This window comes from Lissotriton helveticus, chromosome 5_1, assembly GCF_964261635.1.
Source record: "Lissotriton helveticus chromosome 5_1, aLisHel1.1, whole genome shotgun sequence".
Classification (NCBI taxonomy): domain Eukaryota; kingdom Metazoa; phylum Chordata; class Amphibia; order Caudata; family Salamandridae; genus Lissotriton; species Lissotriton helveticus.
This window is the reverse complement of record NC_136065.1, coordinates 192,584,043-192,605,342: the sequence shown is the minus strand read 5'-3', so window position 1 is coordinate 192,605,342 and position 21,300 is coordinate 192,584,043. Positions and strand designations below refer to the sequence as shown.

The following is a 21,300-nucleotide window of genomic DNA, read 5'->3' as shown; positions in this document are numbered from 1 at the left end:
AGGGGATATCCACAAAAAATTGGCAGATACCCTGTCCACCCTATTTAGAGTTTGTACCTGGGTACCTAGAGTCTCTCTAAGAACAGGCACAGAGAACTCAGAAGAGATATCGCTTTAAGGACTGGCATAGAGTACTCCAGACCTATCTGATCAATTCCATATAGAGATTTGAATTTAGAAAAGAGAGGACTTTCTGAAATCTGTCATGGAATACGTTAAAGAGGGACCTTTAAATAGCTGTTCTCCAGTATTGTATCTTTTATAGATTCACATGCTTGAATCTTCCCCGTCGACATGGTGGGAGTCCCACAGTAACAGTAAAATAGCAGTATTAAAGCTTTAACATTGAAATGCCCATAAGAATTCACTAGCTTTAGCAACCTATTACCATTGTTCTAAAACATCCAAACTCTAGCCAATTAGAGCGTAGACAATAGAATCTCCTTCCCCTGGAGGTCCATCATACCTCAGATTTCTTACCGCATGTCGGGCATATTATCAAGCAGGGCGATAGGCAATTATCGCCGCTTTCGCGGCCGTTTTCGGCCGCTAAGCAGCGATAATTCTATCACCCTATTAGCAAGCTGTCGCTAACTGATGTTAGCGACAGCTTTTAGGCGATAGCGAGCGGTTTGGGGCCCGCTTTGCATGTCAGCGAAGTTTATCGCTAATGACATGCAAAGTGGGCGTACTCAACCAGTTAGCGACTGAAAGCAGTCGCTAACGTCGCTATCGCCTATTAGCAAGGCAGGCGTAGCGATGGAAATATTCACGCTAAGCGCGAATATCTCCAAATACTAACACCTGCCCAGACCACTTCTTAGCCATGTTATCCAATGGGAGGTGGATAACATGGCTAAGAGCATTTCGTCGCTAATGCGTGACTATCGCTGTATTCTCAGCGATATTCACGCATTTCGCCGCTATCGCTGGATATTTTAGCACAATGGAGAAAAACGTTGCTAATAGCATGTTTTCTCCGCTAACATATCCAGCGATAGGCAGCGATAACATTTTGCTATTCCTTGGTAATATGCCCCGTCGTGTGTTAGGAAGGCTCCCTGAGCTCTGCTTAGTCACAGTGTTTCTACTGTTTCTCTTTTGAACTCCAGCTAGCTGTTCATCTCTACACTTCATATTTCTTCTGAGGTTCTAGTCAGGAGTGTGAGTACCTATTTTTCTTCATAATGTCAAAGTCTAAAAAAGGGTTTTTAGGCCCTGTAAGACTTGTGGAAAGTCCAGACTTTATTCTGAGGACCCACATAAAGAGTTTCTTTACTGTCTATATCCTGACTACAAGCCCAGAGAATGCAAGTACTGTCATACTTTTTGTTCAAGAACTCTCAAGGACTATGAGGGTAGGCTGCTTCTCTGGCTGCAAAGGAAAGTTAGAAGAGGAGGATTTTCAGTTAGACCAGGCTGTCCACGATGAGTGGGACGACTGTGTGGCTCCGACTCCACCTTCTCCTACCCCGCCTCTAGCCGACTCTCCGCCTGGAGATATCGGCGGGTTCCATGATCTGCTAGAACACGCTTCTAGGCGCTTTGACCTTCCCATGCCTTTCAAGCAGATGGAGTGCTTTTATACGATTTTAAGACTACTGTGCAACGCTCCTCTCGATACATTCCCATTGTAGACTTCTTATGGCAAGAAGTCCTGAAATTGATGGAAACACCAGCTTCTATTCCTGCTGTGGTACCGAAGTTAGACAGGAAGTACAAGGCGCCCGGGAACTCTCCCGTGTGCCTGATTTGACACCCCCGGCCTGACCCTGGAATTTGTACAACAGCTTCCGAATGTGCCTCCGCGAAGAACTTCCCATCATCATCTCCAAATCCTCAAGAATGAGATCCATTTACTCTTAGCCAAGCAGACAATCGAAGAAGTGCCACCCAATCAACGCAATCTGGGGTTCTATTCTCACTTCTTCATGATAAAGAAAAAGAAGGGAAATGAGAGGCAGATAATGGATTTAAGGTAATTGAACAAGTTCATCAAATCCCAACCCTTCAGAATGTTGTCGTTTCAGGAAATTCTGCTTCTAATGGATACAGGGGACATCGCTGGATCTTCTGGATGCATATTTTCCGTTCCCATTCACCCAAAACATCGTCGTTTTCTGAGGATCGAGGTGGTAGGGTGCATTACCAATTCAGAGTACTACCATTCGGGCTGAAGACAGCTCCAAGAGTCTTCACCAAGTGCTTGGAGCCAGTGGCTGTTTTTCTACGGCGAGCCGGTCAGCAGGTACTCTCTTATCTGGATGACTGGTTGGTCAAGGCCCCATTGTTTCAGGCTGCCAGATGATCGACGGACACTTATGTTCAACTCTTTCGCTCCTTCGGGCTCAGAATCAACTGGGAAAAGTCCTCCCTATCTCCTTCCAGGTCAATAGTATTTCTAGGAGCAACTCTGGACACTTCGCTCTCGAAAGCATTACCCACAAAAGAAAGGATCTTATGTCTGCAAAGGACAGTGAAGGGTCTGTCCTCAAAAAAGTACATTTCAGTAAGGACGTACAAGTCAATGCTAGAGATGATGTCATCCTGTATCCTGCTGATACCAAACTGTCGCCTAAGGATTAGGCCTCGCCAAGAGGAGCTCGACGCTCAATGGATGCAGTCTCGGGGCTTATTCGATGACGTCATATCAATCCCTCCTCGGATGGTTTCAGCAATGTCCTAGTGGACAGTCAGAGACAATCTTTCCCAAGGCCTCTGTTTCCTCATGACAAAACCAAAGTTGGAATTGACATTGGATGCTGCCATGGACGGATGAGGTGCCCATCTGCAAGATGGTCGGCTCAGGATGCACAGTGTCACATAAATTTCTTGGAACTCAAGGCGGTCTTTCTAGGACTCCAAGCATTCCTGCCAAGAATCAGGAGGTCATCGATCCTGATTCATACAGAAAACACCACCACCATGTTCTATCTGCTGAAACAAGGCAGGACACGGTCTCGGGCTCTCTCAATCCTGGCTAAGCAAATCTGGGAATGGCTGATAGCTCACGAAATATCGGTACAGGTTCAGCATGTGTCAAGAGTCCAGAATGATTGGGCCAATTACCTCAGCAGGGACACAAGGCAGTGTCACGAGTGGGAATTAAACAATGAACAGGTGCAAAGGGTTTTTCGCTGCTGACGGTTTCCTAACCCCAGATCTGTTCTCTACATCACTCAACGAAAAAATGCTGATTCTTGGCCAGCATGTTCCCTCAGCCAGGCTCTCTGGGAAATGCCTTTCACTTCTCTTGGGAGGGAGCATTCGCCATCCTCAAGTCCGCACACTCCACTTGTCGGCTTGGCTCCTCATCACACAGATTGGACAATTAGCAATTTCTGAGGAATGTCAGACAATAATACTACAGAATGCTCGAGGTCCCTCTAAGGACAAATGTTACTCGGTCAAGTGGAAAAGATTCTGTATATGGTGTACCACGCACTCTTAAGATCCCCTTTCTTCACAACCTGAGGACGTTTTGCCTTATCTCTTATCTCTTGCCAAGGCTGGTCTGGCGCTTGTGTCCATCAGAGTGCACTTAGCGGCAATCTCCAGTTACAGACGACGTTCAGGTTGTTTGTCCCTGTGGTCTAATAGACTGATCAAAGAGTTCGGGAGAGGACTTATCAGGGTCTTTCCTTCAGTAAGACCTCCTCCAGTGCTGTGGCAATTAAATACTGTCCTGTCGCAACTTATGAAATCACCGTTAGAACCTATTCACAAGTGCGACTTGAAGTACCTCTCTTGGAAGGTGGCTTTCCTGTTGGCCATTACATAAGCAAGACACATTAGTGAAATTCAAGCCTTCACAACAATGGAGCCCTATCTGCAATTCTTTCTGGATAAAGTAATTTTTCGCACAAACCCATCTTTTATTCTCAAGGTGCCTTCTGCATTTCATCTAAATGAGCCAGTGGTTTTGCCCTCCTTCTTTTCAGCTTCTTCTTCGCCAGCTGAGAGGGCCCTTCATTCTCTGGACATTAAACAACGTCTAAAATTCTACTTGCAAAGGACTCAACCTTTCAGAAAATCTATTCAGTTACTTGTTGCCTTCTCTGCCCCCAGGAAGGGTCAGGCTTTGATGCGGGCGTCTATTGCTCGCTGGTTCTCATCGGCTATTCTCTTTTTTTTTTATGAGAGGGGGCCGCCCTCTAGTTGCCAAGGCCACAGCGCACTCAACACGTAAGGTGGCAGCTTCCTCCGCCCTATTCGCTGAAGTGTCCTTGCCTGATATCTGCAGGGCAGTGACATGGGTGAACATCCATACCTTCACAAAGCATTACTGCCTGGATGCTTGCCAGAAGGCGGATGTGGCAGTTGGTCAACCTACTTTGCGACGTTTATTCGCATAAGGTATGATCTTTAAAGTTTCTTCTTGACATTATAAGCATACTGTTATTATGATAGTATTTTATATATTCTCAAATATTTTTTTATTTTCTATTTTAGCATACATATGCATTATTGTGCATTCATGTTAGATGCTCTTTTTGATTACCATAAGTGGTTATTTTTTGAGTCGCATGGTGAGATGGTTCACTTACCTGCCTCTGACCCTCTGGTACTGCTTGCTATTCTGATTCAAGCATGTGAATCTATAAAAGATACAAGAACGTGTGATAACTACCGCAAGTGTAGCATAACGCAACTTTCAACATCGCAGCCTTTCGCGGGAAAATAACCCTGTGTCAACGTGGAATTCACAACGCGGCGGTAGCATGTGATAGACACCAGATAACGCGTGAAATGTCCGTGTGAAAATCAACAACACGCCGCAAAAATGCAATACACGAACGCTAAAAAACATGCGATGAGGCCAATCGCGGTACAAAAAGTAGCGAAAACCAGCCACAGGTCTGCAAATCCCACGCGTCTGGCGGGACAATGCACCATAAAAACCACAGAAACAACACACCAGAAACAAGCCAAAGCACGTAGCAACATGGATGCACCCTGACCCAGCGCAGAGGCCAACCCGAACCCCACAACCCCCACAGACCACCAGCAAGGAGCAATGAGGTCGGGGAAGGCCAAGGGGAAGAGGGAGAGGAAGACAGAGCGCAGACCGCAGGAAAAGAAGAGGTGACAGAACACTACCGGCAACTGACCCACAAGCAGACCAACTGGAATGCAGTCAGAGTGACAAGGAGGCCAATCGAGGAGGCGAATAGGCGCCAGCATAACGTGACAACCTAAACCAGGCACAAACCCGCTGCCAACAGGAAGGCAGCAACTGCGACAGGAGGTGGCAGTCCAGCGCCACAAGAGAAGCTGGAGGAAACCCTGGCCACATTCATCAGTTTTGAGACGGTGCAAGGAGTAGGGAGTACTGACACAGCTCGAGAGGACCTGACACAACATCAACAGGGAGTGCAACAAACAGGGACTGGGGGGACGGGGGAGATGGGCACAATGGCACACATGCACAACGAGGTGTAGCACACTGCATGCCCACAATTACTGAGGATCATGTCCCAGATCCCCTTGGCACACTGCAGCACACACACATAGCAAGAACAGCACACCCACATTCACGACAACTTGTTACAATTCGCATAGCAGACACTGCAGAACAGAGGACACAACTGGCTCAGCACATGCACAGAAACATGCCTACTACATCTGACAGAGCCGGAAACTGTGAAATGGAAATGTACGCGTAGGACCTCACATCCGTTATGTAGTCCAAATGTACACCGTCCGGCAGAAGAATCCAGCATCTCCCAAACAGTCACAATGTACATTGCCATACAGTCTGCATGCAAACCAGCACAATGCGCCAACATACATGTCAACACAATGTCAACATGCATCTCCCCTTCACATTGCAGAGAGGCACACAACACCTTCAGCAGAGCACAGGAGATCCACACTGCCATAGAGACACATGCAGATGCACATTGACAGTACAGAACCACGCCCAGGGGCGCTCAAATAGCAGTCACACACCCATGTTGGCTCTGCGTATGATGGCCCTGGCCACGCCCCTTACGAATTGAGTAGGTGAGGACAAAGCTACATGTCCAAGCTCCAACTCGCTGCCTGGGGTGACATGCCTGCATCCGATGTACACAGCACAATGTGATGTCGTAGGGTCCAGTGCCCTCATGCATACAACAAGACCACAGGGACACATGCATATATCATGTTTGACTGGGTACGCCCGGCCCCTTTATTGGCAGGGCCACATGTACAGTGACGCCTGTGCTGGATGTGTATGGGGTGAGTGTAAGCCATTCTGCACAGAATGTCTGGTGTTGGCATCCACTTGAACATTGGACACCAGTGCAACGGAAACAGAAAACACATGCATAACAGAGTCAACTGCTGAGCAACATGGAGTGAGCCGGAGACAGTCCAGAGGACAGCCAACATGCAAACAGAGGTGTTCATGAGTTGCAGTGAACTGGGGTTGGGACACTAAAGATGAGCGTGCTCATGTGAAGAAAAAGTCTTGGATTGTGTCCCTTCGAGATATTCCTGATGCAGATGCATTGGGGTGTGTTAGACCTGCATCATCTTCCCCATCAATGTTTCAGGGCCCCCACACTGTTTGAGGTGACATAGCTGCGCAACCCCTCCACAACACAAAACTCAGTCAGCAACGGGCAATGGCCTGCGGTGCACTGAGTCACTGGCACCTGGAGTGCTGAGCAGGGCATCAGGCCGATGGTGGCATCCATGACAGGTCTGAGCAACTCCGTAAGTCTGTCAGGACCACCGTTTCGACTTTGGCAGATGGCAGTTGGAGGTGGTCCTTGCAGTGGTGGCGTGTGCCTCCTGCTGTGATGCGACGTCCGGGCCGGTCAGGACTCACTGGTGTGTGAGCCCTGGTGGGACGCAGTTGGGCCCGGAGGCTACGTACAGCGCAGGGCCACAGAGAAATGGCGTCGATGACCCCAAGGCCAACGCTTCAGGGGCCATCTAATATCTCAGAAGAAGGGGTCCCGGACAGGACCAGCACAGAGTTAGTGGCCCCGGATGCACAGCGGCCGGCACAGGCACCCAGCCACGGGACGGTGACTTGGGGTGCAGCCAGATGGGCCATGCGACCTGAGCGGCTCCTCATCAATGTCCGAGGTTAATGTTGCTGAGGGTTGCGGGGGACAGTGGAAGGTGTCCTCCAGGGCATTATGCGGAAGGGTTGATTTTATCCAGAAGCAGCAAATAGTGGGGTGGAAAGCGCAATCCTCGTTTTCACCACCAATTCGGTATCAGCTACATGAGGATGAAAACTAGCCCCTAGTCCATAGACACAGACGCCACCAATGCACTACCAGTGAATGTCCATGAATGTCGGGAAACAGACTTAGTGGCACTGGTGCTGAGAGGGGATGAAGTCTGCGATGATGCCTGTATACTGATATGAACTCCGCCACCGCTAAATCAAGACTCATTGACCTACTGGTCCGTAGTGTAAGCCAGAGGCAGCGGTCAGCATGGGCCAGTCACTTAGTGTCGCCAGCATAGGTTGGTAGCCCCTCCGGCCTGCGTAGTTCAGGTTCAGTGGCACCACGTGTTCGGTCACCGCCGTGACTGTAACCCGGCTTGTGTCCTGACTGAGACGCATCTTCCTATTACTCCTCTCAGTGCGACCACCGGTGTGGACTCTGCCATTCGTGATTTGCGACTAGGTGCTGGATGTGAGACCTACTGGTCCGCAGGGTAGTCCTGGTCCCTCATCCACGTGTCGCCGGCTGGCGTTGAACAGGGTTCGTGGCACCACCTGTCGCCGGCTGGCGTTGAACAGAGTTAGTGTCACCATGTGTAGCCGGCAGGCGTTGAACAGGGTTAGTGGCACCACGTGTCGCCAGCTGGTGTTGAACAGGGTTAGTGGCCCCACATGTAGCCGGCTGGTGTTGAACAGGTTTAGTGGCACCATGTGTTGCAAGATGCCCATATGGAACTATGCCTCACTGATCGGGGGGTCTGGTGCTGTGGCCTGGCTGCGCAGGGGCGCACCTGACGGGTTCATGGTCCAGCGGGCCGGGGTACAGCAGGCGCCCAGGATCGCAGGCAACTCCGCTCACGAGGATGGCGTCAGCCTCATGGCGGGGTGAGAGGCACCGCACTGGCAGAGACGTTGGGCTTTCCGGAAGAGGACCATGCCCAGGGCTATGTGCTTTTTATTCACACCCCTACGCTGGCCTGGCGTACGCCGGGCCATCCCACTCAGCTCACACTTATGGGGAGGACATAACAGGCAACATTTCCGCGAGGGCCCCCACTGGTTAGGGTGACATGGTTGCATCCACTGTCCCCTAGTCGCCATGGATATGGGTGTGTTCTGTATACTGCGGTCTGTCTAGCATATCGCCACCACTCTTGGCATTGTGTACTTTTCCAGTCATGGTTCCACTGAATCCTCTACACATGCCTGGTTGCCACCTCTCCCCACATTCGGCTATTGTGTGGCTGAGGTGCCATGCCGTTGATGGCTCATGTTCACGGCTTGCCCAGGTTACCATTGTAAGTTGTTCTATCATGTCTGCTGGGTGGGCATGTTGTTGTGCATGTTAGTTGTGATTTTGTGATGTGTGCATTGCCAGAGTTGTGAATTGCATGGTTGTGGAGTTGAGGTGAGTGGGGTGTTAATTTGGAACTTGCCAAGGGGCTGTGTATTTCCCTTGGTGCCATCCTGGGAACGCTGGTTGCTGATGGACTGTCGGAGGATGAAGGAATCATGCACGATGGCTGTGTATTTCGAGGTGACATTGGTGAAGGTCCCACGGTGTTCTGATGTTGCCTGCACATTGATGTGTGACTTGTGCTTCCTGTTACAGTGATTGTGTGCTGTGTCACCAGGGGGCACAGGTAGGACATTTGTGCTGTGGATTGCCCCAACACGTGCGTGCATCCGGCTATGGCGTATGGTCCTTGCTTGGTCTCCAGTGGATCCTGCGCATTGTGTTGGACGTATGGAGACTGGGGTGCCAGGGTGATGGTGATGTCCAGGACAGGTGTGGGGGACTTGGATGTGGCTGGCTGTGAGACTCCTCCGACTCTGGCGGATGTTGGTTGGGGTGTGCTAGGAGCCAACAGGTGCAGCACTGCCAGCAGCTTGGGGTGGGGTGGGATGTTGGTTGTCCGCTGTGTTGGTGCTGTAGGCCTGTTAGGCGATGATGGTCAGGATGCGTAGGTTGGTTGTCCCTTTCAGCTTGTAGTGGACAGTGACATTGGCAGATGTTGGATCTGTGAGGCAGGTGTGTTTCTTGGGGGGCCACTGTCTTTGTCTGCGCTGCCTCTGTGGTGCTCCGGGGGGTGGGGTGTTCTGGGTGGGGGTTGGGGTCCTGAGGTGGTGCTGTTGTGTGTTGTGTGTTGTGGCCCTCTTGGATATCCGGGCTACATGATGAGTGGCTCCATGGCATCTGTTGCCCTTCTAATGACTCACTGGGCTGGGCTCCTTTTTGTGGTGCAGGCTGCCGTCCGACTTTACACCAGTTCAGAGCAGGTGTTAATTTCCTGCTGCTAACGCACCTTATCACCTGTTTTAGGTTCTTATCGCCGATCTTGCTGGTTGTTGAGAATGTTGAGGTGTCGTGTTGTCATGGCTTTTTGCACGGGAACGCCTACTCATTAGCGTTAGCTGCTGGGGTCCTCTGTGCTGATGTTTCTTGCAGCTGCTATCGCGGGTAAACTGGTGCTGTGGGCTGTTAACACCAGCATGTGAATGAGGAGGTAAATTTATCACGACTTTGGCTGCAATAAAGTGCCGTTAATTCGGCAATAGCTCCTTGTGACTATGCCCCACAATGCTGGAGAAAAAACAAGTTACTTACCTGTACACTCTGGTTCTCCAGTATTGCTATCTTATAGATTCACATACGACCCTCCCTCCTCCCCTTTTCAGATTCACCTTCCATACTTCTTTCATTACCTTGTGCCACTCATGCTCGAAATCTGAGGTATGGTGGCCCTGCAGGGAAAGGAGATTATATGGTTTACTCTGTGATTGGCTAGAGTTTGGATGTTTTATAACAATGGTAATAGGTTGCTAAAGCTAGTGAATTCTTATGGACATTTGAATGTTAAAGTTTTAATACTGCTATTTTACTGTTACCGTGGGACTCCGACCATGATGATGGGTAAGATTCAAGCATGTGACTCGATAAGGGATATCAATACCGGAGAACCACAGTGTACAGGTAAGTAACTTGTTTTTTATAGCATCATAGAGAAACACTTCTTCACAAAGTTTGTAAAGGCTTGTGTAATAGACAAAACTCACTTTAATGAACAAATGCATAGAAAATAAGATTATTTTATAAAACAGAATATTTACCTAGCCAGCAGCAATAGGTACTTACACCTTTTATTTCTTGTCTTTATTCTCTTTACTGAAGAAAGGCCTTTAAGACTCAGTGCATGGAAGATGGAAGTTGGCAGGAAGGTTCCTGTGTCCCCATCACCTGTAGCCCCCCACCTTCTAAATTCCATGGCCTCTACCAATGTACCAATGAGTTCCGCTTCAAAAGTGAATGCAGGATCAAGTGTGAGGACAGCAAATCCGTAAGTATCCCTCCTATATTTAAACAAGCTTGATATAACGCAGGCAGAAGTGGAGAGAGCAGGGAAGACTACTATTCCTCCCATCCCTTCATAATGAAGGGTAATGCTTCTTGAGTTCAACTCTCTTTGGAAAAGGGTTGTACCTGAGGTTATTTGAAGCACTCATTCAAACTGTATGTTCTCTTTTCAGATGGGTCACCTCTAGGGTTATGTGACAAGTTAATACTCTGTGGGCATTAAGTGTCTGTCTGATTGGGGTTCTTCTGTGGGTCAAAGTGAGTTCAAACACTCTGCTTAGTCATTATTTCCTTTCTCTGGTTGTTTGCTCTATGGATGCCGGTGATGTGGAGTTCACTGCTCATTCAGTCATATTTTGGCTCGAGTGATCTCTTCTATGGTTCTGAGGAGACTCAACCTCAATGTTCATATATTTTTATTGCTGTCTCTAAGGAATGCGCGGTAGACAGGACCCCTCAATGGGCTAGATTAAAACTTAGTCTGAAAGTGCACTCATTCTTGTTTTGTCTGTTGTGAGTCACTCAATGGCTTAAATATAGTTTAGTCTCTGTATCATCCAGTCCTGTCTTAGCTTCGGTTTAATCACGTTTATATGTTAATGGAAGTACACTGTTCCACATTATTATTTCCTGCCTCCAGTTTGGAAGCATCGCCTCAAGAATGAGATGGTGTTCGGTACCTTGGCAATTCTCATTTATTCCTGTCTTAACTAGGAGTGGATACTCTATTTTTCAGAGAGTAGGTCAGTATCCATATTCGATAATTTCTTGGGGATTAATCTATGATTATTTGAGAGTTCTCCATGCTCACCCATTTGTGTCCTTTCTGCGAAGGGGGAATGGTCACAAACAATGGGTTAGAAGCAATTTAGTGTCCATGTTCATTCATTCTTTGTCCCTTTGGACCACTTGATGGATCAAAGGCAAGTTTGCTTCCATGTGTATTAATTTCTCTGTTGCTGCCCTGAATTTAAAAAGATCTCTATGTCGATTCCTGGGCAGGTCAGTCCCCTTGCTTACGCCTACCTGTCTTGTCTTTAAAGAGGAAAATGGGTACCGTTCTACTTTGCATAAGAGATCAATCTGTAAACACCTTGAACTGCCTGCATTTCTCAGGATTCATTACTGCCCAAAAGTGGTCAGGCAGCCTGTATTTTATGTCTGTTTATGTTAAGATGGCTTGATGTCTAGTCTTTTCTCCTTTTCTTATTCCCTCATGGTCTGTATCTCAACTATGGCTTCAAGATTGGGATAAAAGCTGACAGTGGGCTATTTTATAGAGTATCTTGGCAACCCAGCAAGACCAGTCCTACTATGTCTTCATTTACTCTGAATCTTTTTTTCAGGGACCACACAACAATGTAATCCAGTGTAGGAAAGATGGCACGTGGAGTGGCAGCTTTCAGCTGTGCGCGACCATGAGTGGTGAATGTGATCCTCCCAACGGGCTGAACAGCAACCTAAGGATCCACTGCTCAGAAGGATTTGAAATTGGTAAGGGTCACAGTCTTCCTCTGAAATCACTAAATAATTGTATTTGACTCTTTGCATAGGATCAGTACTGTTCTTTTATGCAGTAGTCCTACAAGGCTGCATTCTATTAGAGCTAACATATTACCCTACTAATCACAGGACCTGTTTTGAAATTTAGTGCTGTTGAAATATGTAAGAATTTAAATGCCCATATGTAGTGAGAAAGAAATTAAATAACAAAAATATAGGTAATCCACAACCCTGTCCACCCAGGATCTAACGGTCAAAAGAAAAATATGATAGCAGTTAGGCAGTTCCAAGATATTGCCGACTTTGCGTCACCTGGTAAACCGAGCTGAAAACACTGAGACACGTGAAACTGTGAGGCACCGATATACATATAAAAACTTAACTGCAAAATCTCCAAATCACCCATTTTTCAAACAAACCCATGTGTTTTTTCCTCAATTTTGTTTTGATGCGTAATCTAGAACCTTCATCGCACCTGGACTTTTTGCAGGGTTTGGAACTCTCTGGCCCACTCATAACCATGGCCAGAGTCCAGATATTATCAGGTCACAAAAATAGCATCTACCTCTCTGGGGCAGTTATAATTAGAGTTGTGAGAAATTTGTGTAATTCACTTTCATGTAAATATACTGAATTTTGAGCATGAAATTACATGTCATTACACAAAAGACAAAGTCAGCATTTAACACTAAGGGGCCAATTCCGATGTTGGGCGGACCTGAGTCCGTCCGACATCGGTCAGGAGCCGTAACCGACCGACCTGCTGTCATCGGTTATGGCCCGCAGGCCGATCGGTTATGGCCCTGCTAGTACGATGCGACCGAACAGGGTTCGGTCGCACTCGTATACTTCAAAATGCAAGCATGCATACAGAGCGGAAAGCATGCTTGCAATGTGAAAAGCAGGGGTGCAGTTCATCCCTGCACCCGGTGGCCGGCACCCCAAGGTGCCTGCCACCGGGTGCAGGGATCCACAGAGGGGTACCACAGGTGCCGCCATTTGGCCGCCTTGCACCCATGGGGGCCCTACTGGGGGCCCCCAAAGACAGTTTCTGACTGCCTTTTCGTGCCGGAAAAACACACAAAAAGGCAGTGAAAAACTGCCATCGTACTCCCTCGGTCGCAAAGAGGCGGCCGGGGGAGTACTGAGGGATTTCCGGACGGCGGACAGGCTTGCAATCGGGAAATCCGAGTCGGATTCCTTTCCGACTGAGCCCATCAGAATGGCTCAGTCGGAAAGGAATCCATGCGACATGTTCCGTTTCGGTCGGAAGGGCTCCGACCATCGTTCGGAGCCCTTCCGACTGAAATCGGAATCGGACCCTATTTTTTAGCTTGAAATGCGTTCTCATAACCGTTTCAGACAATAGAACCCATGTTGGGCAAAAAATAAATAAATTGCTTGAAAAACAAAGTGCACTGAGCTGCAGCCAGCCATGAGCGTTTTTTTTATTCATGTTGTTCAGCGGCTAATAATTAGGAGACGTATTGGTGTAATTTGGTGAATTTTGCATAACAAGAGTAATGAGAAATTACCAAAATTACACAAATGAATGCAACAATATTTAAATTTTGTCTGGGTGAAACACAGCAGTAGGAAAACGGACTGAGCTGCATTACACATCCATACCAGACATAAACAGAATGTGCTGTGCTATACTGCTCTGGCCGTTGCCGAATCATTTGAATATTTCAAAGCATGTAAACATTATAGTGATTAACCGAAGATGGTTGATTTTTTTGTGACAGTGATTTCAGGGCTTCTGCGTGATTGTGAAGCCTGTATATAAATTAGCACAGACTTATTCGAAGTAAAGAGGGTATTCCGCGATTTCTTTCCTGTTTGTCTGTACAATTTAAAACCTATTTTGCGTCATATCTTCAAAAAAGCAAGTGCTGGGCACTTTGGTTTTCACCATTATTTCTAATTTCAAGTTCTACTTTCCAATTATAAGGACATCTTCTTTCCTTGCTGTGGAAATGACTGAAATGTGCGCTAGTTGGGTTACATCACATGCCTTCCATTTTCTCAGATTTCGGTTTTATACTGGTAACACAGCAATACTCAAAGGAAGTTGCAATCATTATTAAATGGGTAAAATATATGATGCAGCACAATCACATTTATATATCTTGAAGATAGATATTCGAGCTACAAGGATTTCAACGTCAACAAAAAAAAGTATGAGAAGCGAAACGATGTACAGTAAACACAGCTCTATTTTCACCAGAGCTGGATTTTTGCACAATTCTCTGCCTTGGCTTTCCCAAAAAATATTTTAGACTTCAAAAGCTGCAGAAAGCCGCAGCAAGACCACTGGGGAAGTAAACAAATGTGTCCACATCGCTCTTGTCAAACCACAATGGTTGCTCATCAGGGCTAGGGTTACCTTCAAGACAACTACTCTGATTCATAATACAAATCCCACAAAAGCCATCAAATGCTGTAAGGAAAGATTCAAACATTACTGTCTGACTGCTCCCAAGAGTATGGTCGCTAGTTTGGAGTGCATAGCGGTAGTAGATGTATCTTTCCTTGCACTCCGTACTGGGCTGGATGATGATTGGTACTAGAAGTGGAAAAGTTGCATTGGAATTTATTTGCTTTATTGGCTCATTGAGGGAGCAGTGGTTGGGAAGTCAGGACATGAGCATTGTAGATGATTTATGGAGTTGGGACTAAACAGAGTATACCACAGATATTACCAAAAGTATTAAGTAAGAATGACTTGTCAGAGCTATTTACCTTAAACGTAAATATATCATTTGTTGCATATCAAAAAGATTTCAAAGTCAAATTTAAACACTCAGAAGAAAAAAACTGAAGGCCCTTACTCTAACCACTCCAAGAATCTGACCCTAAAACATATTTGACAAGGCGATGCTTTCTCTGACCCTAGCTAACCATTGAGCCAATCTTATCCAGAGCTCTCAGTGTTTTCTATGGCAGGAACAGGAATGCCAATTCTCTATTGGGTAAACACAAGGAGATGATGGATGGAGTGCTGAAACTTTTCAGACACTCACCCCCACTCAAAGATCTGGGTTGAATCCATCATCATTCTTTGGCTCACTTTGCCACCCCAGTTCAGAACCAGCAATATGCAAATCAGTCTTGACCCTGTTGCTCATGGAAATGGACCAGCCTGAATTGCCAAGCCAGGTCTTCGCTGGACCGAAAACAAGCATCCTGTGACCGGTTTCTGGCTAATCAGCCGTCATCAGCCAGGCTAGCTTGAATCCAGTGGCAAAGTGTGCAAGGGACCAACGTCTGGGCATGGGTATGGCTAGATTTGGAGTTAAGGATGTAAATATTCTGGCGAGGTAGTGAATGCAATATGTTTGCACTTCAATGTTAAAGATCTCGTTATGCCTTCATTCAACCATTATGGTTGATGAATTAAGAAGATAGGAACCAAAGCAGTCCTGGATCTCATATTATCCAATGACGGGAGACATCTAAGTCCATTGGAAAAAGTCTCCACGTTATTTAGAGTCTGGGATTGTCAAACTGGAAAATAGGGATGTACAACTATTGCATGGTTTCAACGGACATTGTTCACAGTGCAAAGCCGGTGCACAACATAGTCCACTTTGCAGACATTGGGCCTGATTTAGAGATTGGCATATGGAATATTCTGTCACAAATGTGACGGATATGCCGTATCCCATATTACAAGTTATAGCCTGTGGCACTTGCAATAATGGCGAAGGGATATCTGTCATGTTTGTGGCAGAGTATCTATCCACCGAACTCTATGATGATGCTGAGCAATTTCCCTCTTTGTGAATACAGGAATCTAGTGAGAGCCACAATGCATATCCACTCTGAATTTCTGGCCAGTTCTTCTGGGGGATTCACATGGTGCATGTGGGATAAACACTCTAAAGCAGCTAGGCAACTACTCAGGAAGGTAGGGGACGGCACTGGCAGGAGGAAGCAGGTCCAGTGGCTCCGATTCTCTGAGAATGTGCTATTACATATTGTAAGTTTTCACTCTGATGCACTCATGTGTGCAGAATTTTTCAGCAGTGCAGGTGAGTGGATGGTGTCATCATCCAAAGATGGCATCCAACGCTGACCTTTGACTTGGAAGAGGACTCAATGTTACTGCTGTTCAGTCTCTGCCACGGCTCATTCAGGGTTTCATTATCAGGGTCATCTCCACAGTGCTTTATGTTGGCTGAACTTTACAGTGGGCAATCGTGCCACTGGGCTGATCAGGTCAGAAACAGCCTCTTCCGGTGAAGAGGGATCGGAGAGTTCAGAGAAACATGGCAGCACGCCATGTCTAGGATTGTCATTTCTCACCAGGCATTACAGAGGCTTTCCAAGCATGTTTAAAGAGACTCAGAAGTCAACTACTGTAAAGAATTGTAGAGTTAGGAAGTGATTGCAACTGCATTATTTTAAATTCAAGGAGTCGGATCATGACAGACCTTATTTAAACCCTCCTGGGCAAACTGGGCAGGGGTTTCCTGGTGGATAGTTTGTGTATGCAGCTACACTACCTGAGTAATTCGAGGCAAAGAACATTTTTTCCTTATTCAGTGAGAGCAACTGCGTTGTTTCCTTGTAGGAGAATGGGCACAAAGTGGATTTCATACTCGGGAATGACATGTCCATTCTTCCTTGAGTTGAGCAGAGCAATTTGAACACACTACATATCCCTGTAAAACTATTCATAGAAGACATCCCCCAGGCATACCTTCAAGGGGATCACGTTTTGATGACCTGGGATTCCTGGAATTGAGTGAGGTATCAGGAAGGTATCACCACCAGCCTTAAATGTGTCAAACAGTGCTGTAACCACAATCTGTCACCAACCAGGCAATCTCCATACAAACCGCTAGGTGAAGGAGCACACATTCAGCCTTAGCCTGGAACCGCCAGGTTGCACATCATAAATTGGCAACTTGTCTGGTTCTGAGAGTCAAATCCCTCACGATCTAAGCAGGGTGAATCACGCATGGAAAAATGCAAAGACAGTAATATACTCACAGTTTACAGCTGTGGTCCTACAGTTACCGTCACACCCATCATAAGAGAGTCCAAAAAACATCTATTGGGGGCACCTCCTTTTCAGTACTCCAACTTTGGATGAACCTTTGAAGCTGTGCACTGAGCACAAGCACGACTTTTGCTTTCCACAGCAGCGCTAGTAAAACGAAACTAACACTTTGATTTCCCAACAGGGCCTAAAACATATATTTCTTTTAAAAAATGGAACCCTCCTCAGTCTATCGGAGGAATGTTTATGCTACTCTACTCACATTAAAGCCATTCTATAGTCATGAGTTGGCAGTTCTTACTTCCTAAATCGTTATAAATACATGATGCACGTAGTTAACCTCTCCTGACACTCACACGTTACTGTCAGTTCTTAAATCATCAATGGACATAGCACAAAAGTTGCAGATGGGAGAAGGACTTGAAGTGTGACGCAATGGTCCTTGAGGACTGGAGCCATGCCAGTTGTCCAGATGGGAGAACCTTAAATGCAGTAATTCTCAATGTGATTCATCTACATAGACAGTGGTGATCCGGAAACGGTGATGGGAGTGAAGCCTTGGCCGACCAGAGTCATACACCCCTCAATAGTCACAACAAGGTTTGAGCTTGACGGGCTTTGAAGCACGTGGAGGACAAGGTCGGGCACTTCGACCAATTAATGTTCGCCTTCTTTGTTAGTCTTCCTGGTCCTTGAGCAAAGCTTTTAAAGGGCAATGCGTTCAGAGCCAGTTCCGAGAAAGACAGATGGGAGATTTGAACCTTGGCACATTGCATCCTGTTTGGACATCACGATGATAAGTAGAGTTTTTTTACAATCATAAATCATTCATTCGAACATACTGTTTTACAAAGGGGGGAGGGCAAAGGTTAAGGCTACACCGATGTCTTTGACGTAATAGGTTGGTATCAGCACAAGGCTTCTGTCGGAAATGCCTCTGGGGGACTGGCCAGCGTCGTTTGGAGACGTAAAAAGCAGGAAGAAGCAAAATAAAGTAGATAGATTAAATGTATTTCACATTACACGGACTAAAATATCAGGCCGCCATTTATCCTACAAGGAATCAGACTCATGAAAGTTCAAGGCCTCGTCAAATCTATGTTTTACTCGAACTATTGTGTTTTTCATAAATCTGTGTAATGGTGATTGCCAATTAAAAACACTTTAGCTGAATCTTGACAACATTATTGTTCTTCCACAATAGAACTGTGGTCTCAGACAAACTTCTGAAATTGCATTTACTAGTTAATATGTCTCCATCAATAAAGATGATTATAAAGTCAACCATGGTATCGACATTTATTGTGCTTTTTCCATTTAATTCATATATATTTTGAAGAAGAACTCATGTATTTCGGACTCGGACAGCTCTCTAAACACTGGTTTTCTTTCAGGACAGTACAAGAGAAAATGGACTTGTTTAAATCAAGAGATTACGTTCCGATTCCTGTTTGCAAAGAGATAGAGGCCCAGGTTTTGTGATACATAATATCCCCCAGCCCGAGTTTTCTCTGACAGCTTTCTGCAGGAGTTGCCTGGAGAAATGTATCTGGGAAGGAGGCCTGGGAAAGATGCAAAACTTGTGCAATGTGGTACTTTTAACACCGATTCCACTTGTCATGGCTTATTTCAAAGTAAAATAGTCGGATTCGAGGGTATTTACCATAAGTGGTAAATTCCTCTTTCCGCGGTAATGGTATTCACCGAGTCTGATAAATACCTCACCCCTATCTGGCCCACTTGTGTTCAAACACAAGGTAACCTGTTAGCAGTCGAATATTACCCCAGGTCCTGGTATATGTAAGAAATGGGTTTTGGATAATTGATTTGAGTACATGCACCTGAAATATTAGATTTGCAGTATCTTTGCAACGTTGGATCTCTGAGGGTGTGCATCTGTTGAGGGGAAGGGGATTGCCGCAGATGCAGCAATTCACATTTCACGTATATGAGGACTGACCCTGATGTCCTTGTTGAATGTGTGTGCATTTTACATCACACAGGTCTGTTACAACTGGGCAATGCCTACCACTAACACTGAAAGACAAGGGCATTTAACTCCAAGGTGCAGGATGTAGGAGGGATTTTTTCTCTCACCAGGCACGACATTCTGTGGTATTGAACTCCTAGGATAAAGGGTACACTAAGACTTTTTGTCTAAAAGGCATTTCCTCTCACAAAAATAGATCTGTAGGACCTGCTCACCTCATCAAACTTTGTGCTATGATTTTCACCTCACAAGACTGATATGCTAGGGCAGTCCATTTCACAAAGACTCTTCGAAAGAATATTGCGACCTTAGGAATTGCACACCAGGGAATTCCAGGACTTTAAAAAAACCTCTGCTTTTAGCTGAGATCCCAGCAGGTAACTATTGCTAACAGATACTTAGTGGATTTTCATCTCATTGACCCAGCTTAGCAAGGCTGGTACCTTTTGACTCATAGTTGTGGTTTGTAATTGAGATTAAATGTGCTGTAAATCCGAGATTAGAATAATGGGCATTGTAAAGTTGTTGGTTTTCTATCTCGAACAAGGTCACGGTGTTTGGTAGAAGTGCTTTGAAGAGGTGTTCTTGTGCCACTGTCACTGCGTGTGCTTCACGTCGCTCGTGCGAGGAGTAACAGAGGTCTGTTTCTTTTTCCTCATGTATTGTGAAGGAGCTGAGTGCACACTCTCCTGTGTGGTTCCCAACAGGGATTCCGTGATGCTGCCTTTAAACATGACAGAACGAGACCTCCAGTACTGGATGGATCCTCCCAGAATCAAGGTCAGTTTTGGGCGGGGCCTATTGTAATATGCCTAATGCATGCAGACATAGTGACATTTCATCTCACTGCACTGATTTAACCCACTGTTCCATTTGTTGCTATTTAGTGACCCGTCGCCCATCAATACGCAGTGAGAATGTTTTCTTAATTTGAGCTTTGGTTCCAGAACATGGTTGTTTAGCACTCAGCGTCCCTTTCATGTGTCTCATCTGTGAATGAGTGAAGTATGACAATCAGTAATGGGGTTTGGGATTTAGCTCTTTTGGACTTGTCCCAGTTCTAACAAGCTCCTTAAGGTGGATGTTGGTTCTAGAACTCTACGAATGTATCGTGGAAAATGTATTTTTACTGAGCTGCACAAGATACCCCTGCTGCCAGGATTCCCCTCCAGGTTCAAATGGGACTTGGTCCAAAAAGCCATTAGTTCTTATGTAAGGATGATATACATAAACAAGCAGAACTAAGATGATTTTCAAGTGTGGGGTCCTTCCGGAGTAGTACACAGAGCAACGAAATTTTAGACTTACCAGTAGCTGAGATTAATGAAGGCATTCCACACATCCTTTTTTGTTTCACCCAGATGTGTGTCCCATAGCTCACTGTGCCTTGGGATTCAAGCTGCACCCCCTGATTATTACTCAATTAGGTTGAAACAGGCCAGGGTTGCTTGAGTCCTGGGAGTTTAGGTTGGGCTTTCACTACAGGAGAAGAACCAGGGCTGAATTTAATGTGGTTGCTCCCTGCCTGGAGTGGCAGAGTGCACAAAAGATGGGCTGGAATGTGCTCCGGAATAATTTCCAGTGGCTGATATGAATTCAGGTATTCCACCCTTTTATATATTTTTTTCATTCATGTGCAAATGGCTAGATTTATGGCTGCAAGCTATCAGGTGACTTTGTGCTCATGAATTATTTTACTTATATTTTACACCTATACAATATTACCCAACACTCCTGTAATAGTGTGCATAATCCAGTTCAGGAGATGCAAAGTGGGTGTTCCATGGTTTCACTGCTAAATTCCAGGTTCCTTCTTGTTCTGAAAATTGTCAGAGATTTATTGCCATCAAAGTAATGCGTGAATCCGAACCTCTTGATGATGGATGGGGAGGTGCGGGGAGGGGTGGTTAAGAAAAATAATTTTTATTTAGCGATTTTAAACAAAAATCCATTGAACAGAAGTGTTGGCATTTTTCCACTTGTAATTGTAAAATTATACAGTTATACACTAGAGAAATGCTGCGACCAAATAAAAAAGAAAATGAACTCACAATATTTTTCAATGATTCCTGTAAAGCATTGAACGGCACAATGTCCAGGTGTAATCTGGACAATGTGAATTCCTTAATGTTGTATATGTGCACCCATGCAAATTCATGGACGCTCATGTTCAGATTAATGAATTTCTCTGTAAATCTGATCCCCAGAGTTTTGATTGCTCATCTTTTACTCCACTATTTATAAAAGGGCATTTTCGTCAAGCTCTT

General features: G+C 45.9%; 1 protein-coding gene across 2 annotated transcripts in view; it reads left to right on the top strand.

The window, feature by feature from the left end:
• The window catches only part of PAPPA (pappalysin 1), a 1,283,063-nt gene that overhangs the window by 1,224,500 nt on the left and 37,263 nt on the right, over window positions 1-21,300 (top strand). For both annotated transcript variants that reach the window (XM_078641985.1, XM_078641984.1), the window contains 3 exons: window positions 10,347-10,512; window positions 11,876-12,023; window positions 19,704-19,813. In XM_078641985.1, coding sequence (XP_078498111.1) covers window positions 10,347-10,512; window positions 11,876-12,023; window positions 19,704-19,813 — 424 coding nt within the window. The remainder of the gene's footprint in view (window positions 1-10,346; window positions 10,513-11,875; window positions 12,024-19,703; window positions 19,814-21,300) is intronic.